At 49.8% G+C, this 18,780-nt stretch overlaps 1 protein-coding gene across 2 annotated transcripts in view; it reads left to right on the forward strand.

Moving 5' to 3' along the window:
• Nucleotides 1–15,915, forward strand: part of LOC116352777 (serine/threonine-protein kinase 24-like) — a 71,094-nt gene extending 55,179 nt beyond the window's left edge. The window contains exons 9-10 of one of the 2 annotated variants that reach the window (XM_031816005.1): nt 12,378–12,514; nt 13,635–15,915. In XM_031816005.1, the coding sequence (XP_031671865.1) occupies nt 12,378–12,514; nt 13,635–13,674 (177 nt within the window). In that variant the 3' untranslated portion in view covers nt 13,675–15,915. The remainder of the gene's footprint in view (nt 1–12,377; nt 12,515–13,634) is intronic. The other variant, XM_031816006.1, reaches the window with a different exon arrangement.
• Nucleotides 15,916–18,780: the final 2,865 nt, after the last annotated feature.

The raw sequence follows: 18,780 nt of genomic DNA on the forward strand, positions 1-18,780 counted from the left end.
AGTCACCACACCACCCTGCTACAACATACTGTCTGTCAGTCACCACACTACCCTGCTACAACATACTGTCTGTCTGCTGTCAGTCACCACACCACCCTGCTACAACATACTGTCTGTCTGCTGTCAGTCACCACACCACCCTGCTACAACATACTGTCTGTCTGCTGTCAGTCACTACACTACCCTGCTACAACATACTGTCTGTCTGCTGTCAGTCACCACACCACCCTGCTACAACATACTGTCTGTCTGCTGTCAGTCACTACACTACCCTGCTACAACATACTGTCTGTCTGCTGTCAGTCACCACACCACCCTGCTACAACATACTGTCTGTCTGCTGTCAGTCACCACACCACCCTGCTACAACATACTGTCTGTCTGCTGTCAGTCACTACACTACCCTGCTACAACATACTGTCTGTCTGCTGTCAGTCACCACACCACCCTGCTACAACATACTGTCTGTCTGCTGTCAGTCACTACACTACCCTGTTACAACATACTGTCTGTCTGCTGTCAGTCACCACACTACCCTGCTACAACATACTGTCTGTCTGTCTGCTGTCAGTCACCCAACTACCCTGCTACAACATACTGTCTGTCTGCTGTCAGTCACCCAACTACCCTGCTACAACATACTGTCTGTCTGCTGTCAGTCACCACACTACCCTGCTACAACATACTGTCTGTCTGCTGTCAGTCACCCAACTACCCTGCTACAACATACTGTCTGTCTGCTGTCAGTCACTACACTACCCTGCTACAACATACTGTCTGTCAGTCACCACACCACCCTGCTACAACATACTGTCTGTCAGTCACCACACTACCCTGCTACAACATACTGTCTGTCTGCTGTCAGTCACCACACCACCCTGCTACAACATACTGTCTGTCTGCTGTCAGTCACCACACCACCCTGCTACAACATACTGTCTGTCTGCTGTCAGTCACTACACTACCCTGCTACAACATACTGTCTGTCTGCTGTCAGTCACCACACCACCCTGCTACAACATACTGTCTGTCTGCTGTCAGTCACCACACCACCCTGCTACAACATACTGTCTGTCTGCTGTCAGTCACTACACTACCCTGCTACAACATACTGTCTGTCTGCTGTCAGTCACCACACCACCCTGCTACAACATACTGTCTGTCTGCTGTCAGTCACTACACTACCCTGCTACAACATACTGTCTGTCTGCTGTCAGTCACCACACTACCCTGCTACAACATACTGTCTGTCTGCTGTCAGTCACCACACTACCCTGCTACAACATACTGTCTGTCTGCTGTCAGTCACCACACCACCCTGCTACAACATACTGTCTGTCTGCTGTCAGTCACCACACCACCCTGCTACAACATACTGTCTGTCTGCTGTCAGTCACTACACTACCCTGCTACAACATACTGTCTGTCTGCTGTCAGTCACCACACCACCCTGCTACAACATACTGTCTGTCTGCTGTCAGTCACTACACTACCCTGCTACATCATACTGTCTGTCTGCTGTCAGTCACCACACTACCCTGCTACAACATACTGTCTGTCTGCTGTCAGTCACCACACTACCCTGCTACAACATACTGTCTGTCTGCTGTCAGTCACCACACCACCCTGCTACAACATACTGTCTGTCTGCTGTCAGTCACCACACCACCCTGCTACAACATACTGTCTGTCTGCTGTCAGTCACCACACCACCCTGCTACAACATACTGTCTGTCTGCTGTCAGTCACTACACTACCCTGCTACAACATACTGTCTGTCTGCTGTCAGTCACCACACCACCCTGCTACAACATACTGTCTGTCTGCTGTCAGCCACCACACTACCCTGCTACAACATACTGTCTGTCTGCTGTCAGTCACCACACCACCCTGCTACAACATACTGTCTGTCTGCTGTCAGTCACCACACCACCCTGCTACAACATACTGTCTGTCAGTCACCACACTACCCTGCTACAACATACTGTCTGTCTGCTGTCAGTCACCACACCACCCTGCTACAACATACTGTCTGTCTGCTGTCAGTCACCACACCACCCTGCTACAACATACTGTCTGTCTGCTGTCAGTCACTACACTACCCTGCTACAACATACTGTCTGTCTGCTGTCAGTCACCACACCACCCTGCTACAACATACTGTCTGTCTGCTGTCAGTCACTACACTACCCTGCTACAACATACTGTCTGTCTGCTGTCAGTCACCACACCACCCTGCTACAACATACTGTCTGTCTGCTGTCAGTCACCACACCACCCTGCTACAACATACTGTCTGTCTGCTGTCAGTCACTACACTACCCTGCTACAACATACTGTCTGTCTGCTGTCAGTCACCACACCACCCTGCTACAACATACTGTCTGTCTGCTGTCAGTCACTACACTACCCTGTTACAACATACTGTCTGTCTGCTGTCAGTCACCACACTACCCTGCTACAACATACTGTCTGTCTGTCTGCTGTCAGTCACCCAACTACCCTGCTACAACATACTGTCTGTCTGCTGTCAGTCACCCAACTACCCTGCTACAACATACTGTCTGTCTGCTGTCAGTCACCACACTACCCTGCTACAACATACTGTCTGTCTGCTGTCAGTCACCCAACTACCCTGCTACAACATACTGTCTGTCTGCTGTCAGTCACTACACTACCCTGCTACAACATACTGTCTGTCAGTCACCACACCACCCTGCTACAACATACTGTCTGTCAGTCACCACACTACCCTGCTACAACATACTGTCTGTCTGCTGTCAGTCACCACACCACCCTGCTACAACATACTGTCTGTCTGCTGTCAGTCACCACACCACCCTGCTACAACATACTGTCTGTCTGCTGTCAGTCACTACACTACCCTGCTACAACATACTGTCTGTCTGCTGTCAGTCACCACACCACCCTGCTACAACATACTGTCTGTCTGCTGTCAGTCACCACACCACCCTGCTACAACATACTGTCTGTCTGCTGTCAGTCACTACACTACCCTGCTACAACATACTGTCTGTCTGCTGTCAGTCACCACACCACCCTGCTACAACATACTGTCTGTCTGCTGTCAGTCACTACACTACCCTGCTACAACATACTGTCTGTCTGCTGTCAGTCACCACACTACCCTGCTACAACATACTGTCTGTCTGCTGTCAGTCACCACACTACCCTGCTACAACATACTGTCTGTCTGCTGTCAGTCACCACACCACCCTGCTACAACATACTGTCTGTCTGCTGTCAGTCACCACACCACCCTGCTACAACATACTGTCTGTCTGCTGTCAGTCACTACACTACCCTGCTACAACATACTGTCTGTCTGCTGTCAGTCACCACACCACCCTGCTACAACATACTGTCTGTCTGCTGTCAGTCACTACACTACCCTGCTACAACATACTGTCTGTCTGCTGTCAGTCACCACACTACCCTGCTACAACATACTGTCTGTCTGCTGTCAGTCACCACACTACCCTGCTACAACATACTGTCTGTCTGCTGTCAGTCACCACACCACCCTGCTACAACATACTGTCTGTCTGCTGTCAGTCACCACACCACCCTGCTACAACATACTGTATGTCTGCTGTCAGTCACTACACTACCCTGCTACAACATACTGTCTGTCTGCTGTCAGTCACCACACCACCCTGCTACAACATACTGTCTGTCTGCTGTCAGTCACCACACCACCCTGCTACAACATACTGTCTGTCTGCTGTCAGTCACCACACTACCCTGCTACTACATACTGTCTGTCTGCTGTCAGTCACCACACCACCCTGCTACAACATACTGTCTGTCTGCTGTCAGTCACCACACCACCCTGCTACAACATACTGTCTCTCTGCTGTCAGTCACTACACTACCCTGCTACAACATACTGTCTGTCTGCTGTCAGTCACCACACCACCCTGCTACAACATACTGTCTGTCTGCTGTCAGTCACTACACTACCCTGCTACAACATACTGTCTGTCTGCTGTCAGTCACCACACCACCCTGCTACAACATACTGTCTGTCTGCTGTCAGTCACCACACCACCCTGCTACAACATACTGTCTGTCTGCTGTCAGTCACCACACCACCCTGCTACAACATACTGTCTGTCTGCTGTCAGTCACTACACTACCCTGCTACAACATACTGTCTGTCTGCTGTCAGTCACCACACCACCCTGCTACAACATACTGTCTGTCTGCTGTCAGTCACCACACCACCCTGCTACAACATACTGTCTGTCTGCTGTCAGTCACTACACTACCCTGCTACAACATACTGTCTGTCTGCTGTCAGTCACCACACCACCCTGCTACAACATACTGTCTGTCTGCTGTCAGCCACCACACTACCCTGCTACAACATACTGTCTGTCTGCTGTCAGTCACCACACCACCCTGCTACAACATACTGTCTGTCTGCTGTCAGTCACCACACCACCCTGCTACAACATACTGTCTGTCAGTCACCACACTACCCTGCTACAACATACTGTCTGTCTGCTGTCAGTCACCACACCACCCTGCTACAACATACTGTCTGTCTGCTGTCAGTCACCACACCACCCTGCTACAACATACTGTCTGTCTGCTGTCAGTCACTACACTACCCTGCTACAACATACTGTCTGTCTGCTGTCAGTCACCACACCACCCTGCTACAACATACTGTCTGTCTGCTGTCAGTCACCACACCACCCTGCTACAACATACTGTCTGTCTGCTGTCAGTCACTACACTACCCTGCTACAACATACTGTCTGTCTGCTGTCAGTCACCACACCACCCTGCTACAACATACTGTCTGTCTGCTGTCAGTCACTACACTACCCTGTTACAACATACTGTCTGTCTGCTGTCAGTCACCACACTACCCTGCTACAACATACTGTCTGTCTGCTGTCAGTCACTACACTACCCTGCTACAACATACTGTCTGTCTGCTGTCAGTCACCACACCACCCTGCTACAACATACTGTCTGTCTGCTGTCAGTCACCACACTACCCTGCTACAACATACTGTCTGTCTGCTGTCAGTCACCACACTACCCTTACTACAACATACTGTCTGTCTGTCTGCTGTCAGTCACCCAACTACCCTGCTACAACATACTGTCTGTCTGCTGTCAGTCACCACACTACCCTGCTACAACATACTGTCTGTCTGCTGTCAGTCACCCAACTACCCTGCTACAACATACTGTCTGTCTGCTGTCAGTCACTACACTACCCTGCTACAACATACTGTCTGTCAGTCACCACACCACCCTGCTACAACATACTGTCTGTCAGTCACCACACTACCCTGCTACAACATACTGTCTGTCTGCTGTCAGTCACCACACTACCCTGCTACAACATACTGTCTGTCTGCTCTCAGTCACCACACTACCCTGCTACAACATACTGTCTGTCTGCTGTCAGTCACCACACCACCCTGATACAACATACTGTCTGTCTGCTGTCAGTCACTACACTACCCTGCTACAACATACTGTCTGTCTGTCTGCTGTCAGTCACCACACTACCCTGCTACAACATACTGTCTGTCTGGTGTCAGTCACTACACTACCCTGCTACAACATACTGTCTGTCTGCTGTCAGTCACCACACCACCCTGCTACAACATACTGTCTGTCTGCTGTCAGTCACCACACTACCCTGCTACAACATACTGTCTGTCAGTCACTACACTACCCTGCTACAACATACTGTCTGTCTGCTGTCAGTCACCACACTACCCTGCTACAACATACTGTCTGTCTGTCTGCTGTCAGTCACTACACTACCCTGCTACAACATACTGTCTGTCTGTCTGCTGTCAGTCACCACACTACCCTGCTACAACATACTGTCTGTCTGCTGTCAGTCACCACCCTACCCTGCTACAACATACTGTCTGTCTGCTGTCAGTCACCACACTACCCTGCTACAACATACTGTCTGTCTGCTGTCAGTCACCACACCACCCTGCTACAACATACTGTCTGTCTGCTGTCAGTCACCACACCACCCTGCTACAACATACTGTCTGTCTGCTGTCAGTCACCACACCACCCTGCTACAACATACTGTCTGTCTGCTGTCAGTCACTACACTACCCTGCTACAACATACTGTCTGTCTGCTGTCAGTCACCACACCACCCTGCTACAACATACTGTCTGTCTGCTGTCAGTCACTACACTACCCTGCTACAACATACTGTCTGTCTGCTGTCAGTCACCACACTACCCTGCTACAACATACTGTCTGTCTGCTGTCAGTCACCACACTACCCTGCTACAACATACTGTCTGTCTGCTGTCAGTCACCACACCACCCTGCTACAACATACTGTCTGTCTGCTGTCAGTCACCACACCACCCTGCTACAACATACTGTCTGTCTGCTGTCAGTCACTACACTACCCTGCTACAACATACTGTCTGTCTGCTGTCAGTCACCACACCACCCTGCTACAACATACTGTCTGTCTGCTGTCAGTCACTACACTACCCTGCTACATCATACTGTCTGTCTGCTGTCAGTCACCACACTACCCTGCTACAACATACTGTCTGTCTGCTGTCAGTCACCACACTACCCTGCTACAACATACTGTCTGTCTGCTGTCAGTCACCACACCACCCTGCTACAACATACTGTCTGTCTGCTGTCAGTCACCACACCACCCTGCTACAACATACTGTCTGTCTGCTGTCAGTCACCACACCACCCTGCTACAACATACTGTCTGTCTGCTGTCAGTCACTACACTACCCTGCTACAACATACTGTCTGTCTGCTGTCAGTCACCACACCACCCTGCTACAACATACTGTCTGTCTGCTGTCAGCCACCACACTACCCTGCTACAACATACTGTCTGTCTGCTGTCAGTCACCACACCACCCTGCTACAACATACTGTCTGTCTGCTGTCAGTCACCACACCACCCTGCTACAACATACTGTCTGTCAGTCACCACACTACCCTGCTACAACATACTGTCTGTCTGCTGTCAGTCACCACACCACCCTGCTACAACATACTGTCTGTCTGCTGTCAGTCACCACACCACCCTGCTACAACATACTGTCTGTCTGCTGTCAGTCACTACACTACCCTGCTACAACATACTGTCTGTCTGCTGTCAGTCACCACACCACCCTGCTACAACATACTGTCTGTCTGCTGTCAGTCACTACACTACCCTGCTACAACATACTGTCTGTCTGCTGTCAGTCACCACACCACCCTGCTACAACATACTGTCTGTCTGCTGTCAGTCACCACACCACCCTGCTACAACATACTGTCTGTCTGCTGTCAGTCACTACACTACCCTGCTACAACATACTGTCTGTCTGCTGTCAGTCACCACACCACCCTGCTACAACATACTGTCTGTCTGCTGTCAGTCACTACACTACCCTGTTACAACATACTGTCTGTCTGCTGTCAGTCACCACACTACCCTGCTACAACATACTGTCTGTCTGTCTGCTGTCAGTCACCCAACTACCCTGCTACAACATACTGTCTGTCTGCTGTCAGTCACCCAACTACCCTGCTACAACATACTGTCTGTCTGCTGTCAGTCACCACACTACCCTGCTACAACATACTGTCTGTCTGCTGTCAGTCACCCAACTACCCTGCTACAACATACTGTCTGTCTGCTGTCAGTCACTACACTACCCTGCTACAACATACTGTCTGTCAGTCACCACACCACCCTGCTACAACATACTGTCTGTCAGTCACCACACTACCCTGCTACAACATACTGTCTGTCTGCTGTCAGTCACCACACCACCCTGCTACAACATACTGTCTGTCTGCTGTCAGTCACCACACCACCCTGCTACAACATACTGTCTGTCTGCTGTCAGTCACTACACTACCCTGCTACAACATACTGTCTGTCTGCTGTCAGTCACCACACCACCCTGCTACAACATACTGTCTGTCTGCTGTCAGTCACCACACCACCCTGCTACAACATACTGTCTGTCTGCTGTCAGTCACTACACTACCCTGCTACAACATACTGTCTGTCTGCTGTCAGTCACCACACCACCCTGCTACAACATACTGTCTGTCTGCTGTCAGTCACTACACTACCCTGCTACAACATACTGTCTGTCTGCTGTCAGTCACCACACTACCCTGCTACAACATACTGTCTGTCTGCTGTCAGTCACCACACTACCCTGCTACAACATACTGTCTGTCTGCTGTCAGTCACCACACCACCCTGCTACAACATACTGTCTGTCTGCTGTCAGTCACCACACCACCCTGCTACAACATACTGTCTGTCTGCTGTCAGTCACTACACTACCCTGCTACAACATACTGTCTGTCTGCTGTCAGTCACCACACCACCCTGCTACAACATACTGTCTGTCTGCTGTCAGTCACTACACTACCCTGCTACAACATACTGTCTGTCTGCTGTCAGTCACCACACTACCCTGCTACAACATACTGTCTGTCTGCTGTCAGTCACCACACTACCCTGCTACAACATACTGTCTGTCTGCTGTCAGTCACCACACCACCCTGCTACAACATACTGTCTGTCTGCTGTCAGTCACCACACCACCCTGCTACAACATACTGTATGTCTGCTGTCAGTCACTACACTACCCTGCTACAACATACTGTCTGTCTGCTGTCAGTCACCACACCACCCTGCTACAACATACTGTCTGTCTGCTGTCAGTCACCACACCACCCTGCTACAACATACTGTCTGTCTGCTGTCAGTCACCACACTACCCTGCTACTACATACTGTCTGTCTGCTGTCAGTCACCACACCACCCTGCTACAACATACTGTCTGTCTGCTGTCAGTCACCACACCACCCTGCTACAACATACTGTCTCTCTGCTGTCAGTCACTACACTACCCTGCTACAACATACTGTCTGTCTGCTGTCAGTCACCACACCACCCTGCTACAACATACTGTCTGTCTGCTGTCAGTCACTACACTACCCTGCTACAACATACTGTCTGTCTGCTGTCAGTCACCACACCACCCTGCTACAACATACTGTCTGTCTGCTGTCAGTCACCACACCACCCTGCTACAACATACTGTCTGTCTGCTGTCAGTCACTACACTACCCTGCTACAACATACTGTCTGTCTGCTGTCAGTCACCACACCACCCTGCTACAACATACTGTCTGTCTGTCTCCTGTCAGTCACCACACTACCCTGCTACAACATACTGTCTGTCTGCTGTCAGTCACCACACCACCCTGCTACAACATACTGTCTGTCTGCTGTCAGTCACTACACTACCCTGCTACAACATACTGTCTGTCTGCTGTCAGTCACCACACTACCCTGCTACAACATACTGTCTGTCTGCAGTCAGTCACCACACCACCCTGCTACAACATACTGTCTTTCTGTCTGCTGTCAGTCACTACACTACCCTGCTACAACATACTGTCTGTCTGCTGTCAGTCACCACACTACCCTGCTACAACATACTGTCTGTCTGCTGTCAGTCACTACACTACCCTGCTACAACATACTGTCTGTCTGCTGTCAGTCACCACACTACCCCGCTACAACATACTGTCTGTCTGCTGTCAGTCACCACACCACCCTGCTACAACATACTGTCTGTCTGTCTGCTGTCAGTCATTACACTACCCTGCTACAACATACTGTCTGTCTACTGTCAGTCACCACACTACCCTGCTACAACATACTGTCTGTCTGCTGTCAGTCACCACACTACCCTGCTACAACATACTGTCTGTCTGTCTGCTGTCAGTCACTACACTACCCTGCTACAACATACTGTCTGTCTGCTGTCAGTCACCACACTACCCTGCTACAACATACTGTCTGTCAGTCATCACACTACCCTGCTACAACATACTGTCTGTCTTCTCTCAGTCACCACACTACCCTGCTACAACATACTGTCTGTCTGCTGTCAGTCACCACACCACCCTGATACAACATACTGTCTGTCTGCTGTCAGTCACCACACTACCCTGCTACAACATACTGTCTGTCAGTCATCACACTACCCTGCTACAACATACTGTCTGTCTTCTCTCAGTCACCACACTACCCTGCTACAACATACTGTCTGTCAGTCACCACACTACCCTGCTACAACATACTGTCTGTCTGCTGTCAGTCACCACACTACCCTGCTACAACATACTGTCTGTCTGCTCTCAGTCACCACACTACCCTGCTACAACATACTGTCTGTCTGCTGTCAGTCACCACACCACCCTGATACAACATACTGTCTGTCTGCTGTCAGTCACTACACTACCCTGCTACAACATACTGTCTGTCTGTCTGCTGTCAGTCACCACACTACCCTGCTACAACATACTGTCTGTCTGGTGTCAGTCACTACACTACCCTGCTACAACATACTGTCTGTCTGCTGTCAGTCACCACACCACCCTGCTACAACATACTGTCTGTCTGCTGTCAGTCACCACACTACCCTGCTACAACATACTGTCTGTCAGTCACTACACTACCCTGCTACAACATACTGTCTGTCTGCTGTCAGTCACCTCACTACCCTGCTACAACATACTGTCTGTCAGTCACCACACTACCCTGCTACAACATACTGTCTGTCTGTCTGCTGTCAGTCACCACACTACCCTGCTACAACATACTGTCTGTCTGCTGTCAGTCACCACCCTACCCTGCTACAACATACTGTCTGTCTGCTGTCAGTCACCACACTACCCTGCTACAACATACTGTCTGTCTGCTGTCAGTCACCACACCACCCTGCTACAACATACTGTCTGTCTGCTGTCAGTCACCACACTACCCTGCTACAACATACTGTCTGTCTGCTGTCAGTCACCACACTACTGTCCTCCCTCCTAACCCTGTTGTTCCCGTCTCTCTGTCCTCCCTCCTAACCCTGTTGTTCCCTTCTCTCTGTCGTCCCTCCTAACCCTGTTGTTCCCTTCTCTCTGTCCTCCCTCCTAACCCTGTTGTTCCCTTCTCTCTGTCCTCCCTCCTAACCCTGTTGTTCCCTTCTCTCTGTCCTCCCTCCTAACCCTGTTGTTCCCTTCTCTCTGTCCTCCCTCCTAACCCTGTTGTTCCCTTCTCTCTGTCGTCCCTCCTAACCCTGTTGTTCCCTTCTCTCTGTCGTCCCTCCTAACCCTGTTGTTCCCTTCTCTCTGTCCTCCCTCCTAACCCTGTTGTTCCCTTCTCTCTGTCGTCCCTCCTAACCCTGTTGTTCCCTTCTCTCTGTCCTCCCTCCTAACCCTGTTGTTCCCTTCTCTCTGTCCTCCCTCCTAACCCTGTTGTTCCCTTCTCTCTGTCGTCCCTCCTAACCCTGTTGTTCCCTTCTCTCTGTCCTCCCTCCTAACCCTGTTGTTCCCTTCTCTCTGTCCTCCCTCCTAACCCTGTTGTTCCCTTCTCTCTGTCGTCCCTCCTAACCCTGTTGTTCCCTTCTCTCTGTCGTCCCTCCTAACCCTGTTGTTCCCTTCTCTCTGTCGTCCCTCCTAACCCTGTTGTTCCCTTCTCTCTGTCGTCCCTCCTAACCCTGTTGTTCCCTTCTCTCTGTCGTCCCTCCTAACCCTGTTGTTCCCTTCTCTCTGTCCTCCCTCCTAACCCTTTTTTTCCCTTCTCTCTGTCCTCCCTCCTAACCCTGTTGTTCCCTTCTCTCTGTCATCCCTCCTAACCCTGTTGTTCCCTTCTCTCTGTCCTCCCTCCTAACCCTGTTGTTCCCTTCTCTCTGTCGTCCCTCCTAACCCTGTTGTTCCCTTCTCTCTGTCCTCCCTCCTAACCCTGTTGTTCCCTTCTCTCTGTCGTCCCTCGTAAGCCTGTAGTTCCCTTCTCTCTGTCGTCCCTCCTAACCCTGTTGTTCCCTTCTCTCTGTCGTCCCTCCTAACCCTGTTGTTCCCTTCTCTCTGTCGTCCCTCCTAACCCTGTTGTTCCCTTCTCTCTGTCGTCCCTCCTAACCCTGTTGTTCCCTTCTCTCTGTCGTCCCTCCTAACCCTGTTGTTCCCTTCTCTCTGTCGTCCCTCCTAACCCTGTTGTTCCCTTCTCTCTGTCGTCCCTCCTAACCCTGTTGTTCCCTTCTCTCTGTCGTCCCTCCTAACCCTGTTGTTCCCTTCTCTCTGTCGTCCCTCCTAACCCTGTTGTTCCCTTCTCTCTGTCGTCCCTCCTAACCCTGTTGTTCCCTTCTCTCTGTCGTCCCTCCTAACCCTGTTGTTCCCTTCTCTCTGTCGTCCCTCTTAACCCTGTTGTTCCCTTCTCTCTGTCGTCCCTCCTAACCCTGTTGTTCCCTTCTCTCTGTCGTCCCTCCTAACCCTGTTGTTCCCGTCTCTCTGTCCTCCAGTTGAAACAGCGTCAGGAGGCAGTGAATGGGAACCCCATGGCTCTAGATGAACTGAGAGAAGCTATTCTCCTAGCTGAGGAGGCCTACCCTGGGATCTCTGACTCCCTGGTCACACAGCTGGTTAACAGACTGCAGAGGTGTGACTACTAGCCCCTATAACCCTAGTACCCTACCACTAACCCCTATAACCCTAGTACCCTACCACTAACCCTAGTACCTTACCACAGACCCCTATAACCCTAGTTCCCTACCACTAAACTAACCCTTGTACCCTACCACTAGCCCCTATACCCCTAGTACCCTACCACTAGCCCCTATAGCCCTAGTACCCTACCACTAACCCCTATAACCCTAGTACCCTACCACTAGCCCCTATAGCCCTAGTACCCTACCACTAGCCCTTATAGCCCTAGTACCCTACCACTATCCCCTATAACCCTAGTACCCTACCTCTAACCCCTATACCCCTAGTACTCTGCCACTAGCCCCTATACCCCTAGTACCCTACCACTAACCCTAGTACCCTACCACTAGCCCATATAGCCCTAGTACCCTACCACTAACCCCTATAACCCTCGTACCCTACCACTAACCCTAGTACCCTACCACTAGCCTCTATAACCCTAGTACCCTACCACTAACCCTAGTACCCTACCACTAGCCCCTATAGCCCTAGTACCCTACCGCTAACCCTAGTACCCTACCACTAGCCCCTATAGCCCTAGTACTCTACCACTAACCCTAGTACCCTACCACTAACCCTAGTACCCTACCGCTAACCCCTATACCCCTAGTACCCTACCACTAACCCTAGTACCCTACCACTAGCCCATATAGCCCTAGTACCCTACCACTAACCCCTATAACCCTCGTACCCTACCACTAACCCTAGTACCCTACCACTAACCCTAGTACCCTACCACTAGCCTCTATAACCCTAGTACCCTACCACTAGCCCCTATAGCCCTAGTACCCTACCGCTAACCCTAGTACCCTACCACTAGCCCCTATAGCCCTCGTACCCTACCTCTAACCCTAGTACCCTACCACTAGCCCCTATAGCCCTAGTACCCTACCACTAACCCTAGTACCCTACCACTAACCCTAGTACCCTACCACTAACCCTAGTACCCTACCGCTAACCCTAGTACCCTACCACTAACCCTAGTACCCTACCACTAACCCCTATAGATACATCTTAACCCACACCTGTCCACTGTCCTAACCTATCTCCATCTTCTCTCTCCTCTCTCTTAGATTTTCTTCAGGCAGGAAGTCTTCGTGCTCTTCTCCCTAGTGATTGGCTCTCTGCCCCAGCCCGCCTCTCCCAGGTCCCGCCCCCTGTCTGTGGTCCAGTCAGAGGTTAGAGGTCAGCCTGGATAACACCATAGGTGTCCGTCAAACATTCCTGCTGGAGAACCCTGAACACACCTGACGCTTGGTGATCAACTCCAAGGCCTCTTTTAGTAACTTGATAAACCTGTGGAGATCAGAGGGGGCAGTAGAGCCCAGTCACTCTGTTAACACTGTTGGAGAATTAACCCACGAGCAAGGAGACACTGCTTCTCAGAGGAGGACCCATCAGTATGGACCCAGTCTGACTGGAACCAGAGGAGGAGCCATCAGTATGGACCCAGTCTGACTGGAACCAGAGGAGGAGCCATCAGTATGGACCCAGTCTGACTGGAACCAGAGGAGGAGCCATCAGTATGGACCCAGTCTGACTGGAACCAGAGGAGGAGCCATCAGTATGGACCCAGTCTGACTGGAACCAGAGGAGGAGCCATCAGTATGGACCCAGTCTGACTGGAACCAGAGGGAGACCCATCAGTATGGACCCAGTCTGACTGGAACCAGAGGAGGAGCCATCAGTATGGACCCAGAGAAGGACCCATCAGTATGGACCCAGTCTGTCTGGAACCAGAGGAGGAGCCATCAGTATGGACCCAGTCTGACTGGAACCAGAGGGTGACCCATCAGTATGGACCCAGAGAAGGACCCATCAGTATGGACCCAGTCTGTCTGGAACCAGAGGAGGAGCCATCAGTATGGACCCAGAGAAGGACCCATCAGTATGGGCCCAGTCTGTCTGGAACCAGAGGAGGACCCATCAGTATGGACCCAGTCTGTCTGGAACCAGAGGAGGAGCCATCAGTATGGACCCAGTCTGACTGGAACCAGAGGAGGAGCCATCAGTATGGACCCAGTCTATCTGGAACCAGAGGGAAACCCATCAGTATGGACCCAGTCTGTCTGGAACCAGAGAAGGACCCATCAGTATGGACCCAGAGAAGGACCCATCAGTATGGACCCAGTCTGACGGAACCAGAGGAGGAGCCATCAGTATGGACCCAGTCTGTCTGGAACCAGAGGGAGACCTATCAGTATGGACCCAGTCTGACTGGAACCAGAGGAGGAGCCATCAGTATGGACCCAGTCTATCTGGAACCAGAGGGAGACCCATCAGTATGGACCCAGTCTGTCTGGAACCAGAGGAGGAGCCATCAGTATGGACCCAGTCTGTCTGGAACCAGAGGGAGACCCATCAGTATGGACACAGTCTGTCTGGAACCAGAGGGAGACCCATCAGTATGGACCCAGTCTGTCTGGAACCAGAGGGAGACCCATCAGTATGGACCCAGTCTGACAGAACCAGAGGAGGAGCCATCAGTATGGACCCAGTCTGTCTGGAACCAGAGGGAGACCCATCAGTATGGACCCAGTCTGACGGAACTAGAGGGAGACCCATCAGTATGGAACCAGAGGGAGACCCATCAGTATGGACCCAGTCTGACGGAACCAGAGGGAGACCCATCAGTATGGAACCAGAGGGAGACCCATCAGTATGGAACCAGAGGGAGACCCATCAGTATGGACCCAGTCTGTCTGACTGACTGACTGGAACCAGAGTTAACTAACCTGTGTCTCTGCAGCACCATGCCTGAAGGGGAGAGAATCAAACGCAACTGACCCCCCCCCCCCCCCCCCCCTACCACCCCTAAAACCTGAGTACCACCCCCGACTCCCCCGCTCCTCTCTGTGAGCTCCTGACTCCCCCCTGCTCCTCTCTGTGGTCTCCAGACTCCCCCCTGCTCCTCTCTGTGGTCTCCTGACTCCCCCCTGCTCCTCTCTGTGGTCTCCTGACTCCCCCCTGCTCCTCTCTGTGGTCTCCTGACTCCTCCCTGCTCCTCTTTGTGGTCTCCAGACTCCTCCCTGCTCCTCTCTGTGGTCTCCTGACTCCTCCCTGCTCCTCTCTGTGGTCTCCAGACTCCCCCCTGCTCCTCTCTGTGGTCTCCAGACTCCCCCTGCTCCTCAGGGCTGTTGCAGCAGTCTTTGTGAACCTCAGGTGAAGTGCTTTAGATGGATGGCTCCTCCAAGCCACTGGGGGCACTGTGCTGTGTAGGATTTATTTGTAAACAAACCAAACTGTATATATGTTCAGCTGTCACTGACGTTGCAGACATCAGTCACTGTGTACAAACTGTCATGATGTGCTTTTGTAGATAATGTTGAAGGTAAATATTTAAGACTCTAATGGACAAAATGCCTTGACTTTTTTTTTGTTGAGATGCGTTGTAAACATTTGTTCAGCAGTTTTACTGAGCAGTGAAACTCAACAGCACTTTGTTTTCTTTGGGAGTTTGACCCTGTTGGGCTAGGTCAGTAACCATAGTAACCAACCACAGCAGGAAGTTCACTACAGAGGGACTGAGTTTACATGTGTTCTCACCCTCTGATCTATACTCCCTACAAGTGTGCACTTGTCCTTATAACAATCCACTGCTTTTAAACCCATGAAGGGCAGTGAGTTCACCCAGCTCCTCTCAGCTCAGTGTATATATAGACACTGTTCTGTTGATGGGCAGTGAGTTCACCCAGGTCCTCTCAGCTCAGTGTATATATAGACACTGTTCTGTTGATGGGTAGTGAGTTCACTCAGCTCAGTGTATATATAGACACTGTTCTGTTGATGGGTAGTGAGTTCACCCAGCTCCTCTCAGCTCAGTGTATATATAGACACTGTTCTGTTGATGGGCAGTGAGTTCACCCAGCTCAGTGTATATATAGACACTGTTCTGTTGATGGGTAGTGAGTTCACCCAGCTCCTCTCAGCTCAGTGTATATATAGACACTGTTCTGTTGATGGGTAGTGAGTTCACCCAGCTCAGTGTATATATAGACACTGTTCTGTTGATGGGTAGTGAGTTCACCCAGTTCCTCTCAGCTCAGTGTATATATAGACACTGTTCTGTTGATGGGTAGTGAGTTCACTCAGCTCAGTGTATATATAGACACTGTTCTGTTGATGGGTAGTGAGTTCACCCAGCTCAGTGTATATATAGACACTGTTCTGTTGATGGGTAGTGAGTTCACTCAGCTCAGTGTATATATAGACACTGTTCTGTTGATGGGTAGTGAGTTCACCCAGCTCAGTGTATATATAGACACTGTTCTGTTGATGGGCAGTGAGTTCACCCAGCTCCTCTCAGCTCAGTGTATATATAGACACTGTTCTGTTGAAGGGCAGTGAGTTCACTCAGCTCAGTGTATATATAGACACTGTTCTGTTGATGGGTAGTGAGTTCACCCAGCTCAGTGTATATATAGACACTGTTCTGTTGATGGGTAGTGAGTTCACCCAGCTCCTCTCAGCTCAGTGTATATATAGACACTGTTCTGTTGATGGGTAGTGAGTTCACCCAGTTCCTCTCAGCTCAGTGTATATATAGACACTGTTCTGTTGATCGGTAGTGAGTTCACTCAGCTCAGTGTATATATAGACACTGTTCTGTTGAAGGGTAGTGAGTTCACCCAGCTCCTCTCAGCTCAGTGTATATATAGACACTGTTCTGTTGATGGGTAGTGAGTTCACTCAGCTCAGTGTATATATAGACACTGTTCTGTTGATGGGTAGTGAGTTCACTCAGCTCAGTGTATATATAGACACTGTTCTGTTGATGGGTAGTGAGTTCACCCAGTTCCTCTCAGCTCAGTGTATATATAGACACTTCTGTTGATGGGTAGTGAGTTCACCCAGCTCAGTGTATATATAGACACTGTTCTGTTGATGGGTAGTGAGTTCACTCAGCTCAGTGTATATATAGACACTGTTCTGTTGATGGGTAGTGAGTTCACCCAGTTCCTCTCAGCTCAGTGTATATATAGACACTTCTGTTGATGGGTAGTGAGTTCACCCAGCTCAGTGAATATATAGACACTGTTCTGTTGATGGGTAGTGAGTTCACCCAGCTCAGTGTATATATACACACTGTTCTGTTGATGGGTAGTGAGTTCACCCAGCTCCTCTCAGCTCAGTGTATATATAGACACTGTTCTGTTGATGGGTAGTGAGTTCACTCAGCTCAGTGTATATATAGACACTGTTCTGTTGATGGGTAGTGAGTTCACTCAGCTGTGTCGAGTGTTTGAAGGAAAAAAAAGTGTTGCTAATGGCCGTCTTCTGCTATACGTTGACTCTGGCCGGGATTCAATCCGATTCCGGTTTATAGGCATTGCGGCTTTTAAAAGGGCACATTGTTAATTGAACCGACTGTGAATGTGGTCTCCACAAACCCCTGAAAACCGCCTCCCACCCTTTAACGGGCACTCCAAGAGAAACAATATCACTAAAACGGTTCTGCAAAACATGTGTATTTAGCCTCGATATAGGCCGCAAAGGAATCATTCATGACTTCAACTTTAATAGAGAATGCATCACAAACATCTCAACCCCGTTGGTTGACTTGACCAATTAGAGTAAACTGATTTAGTGTTGGATTTGCATAGACTTTTTAAATCATCTAAAAACAATGATCCATTCGTTTACATTGTCTGCTGAAGATAGGCCTAATTAAATCAGGACTGATATCTATATATTAACCAAATATTATACATTTGTGTATATATTTAAATGCATGTCAATTTATATTTTATATGCTTAGAATACAATTAAAATGACATGCGCTGAATATATAGTGAAACATATGGAAGATAACAGGCAGACCGTACATTTTTTTATATTTGCGCAGACCAGGAAATCCCATAACAATATGTCTATTGTCCGTCATCACTAGCTGTGATGGGCAACTCAATATGTCTCTATTGTCATCACTAGCTGTTATTTCATGGCTTTAATGGGCAACTCAATATGTCTATTGTCATCACTAGCTGTTATTTCATGGCTTTAATGGGCAACTCAATATGTCTATTGTCCGTTATCACTAGCTGTTATTTCATGGCTTTAATGGGCAACTCAATATGTCTCTATTGTCATCACTAGCTGTTATTTCATGGCTTTAATGGGCAACTCAATATGTCTATTGTCATCACTAGCTGTTATTTCATGGCTTTAATGGGCAACTCAATATGTCTATTGTCATCACTAGCTGTTATTTCATGGCTT

The sequence above is a fragment of the Oncorhynchus kisutch genome, unplaced genomic scaffold, assembly GCF_002021735.2.
Source record: "Oncorhynchus kisutch isolate 150728-3 unplaced genomic scaffold, Okis_V2 scaffold727, whole genome shotgun sequence".
In the NCBI taxonomy this organism is placed as follows: Eukaryota; Metazoa; Chordata; class Actinopteri; order Salmoniformes; family Salmonidae; genus Oncorhynchus; species Oncorhynchus kisutch.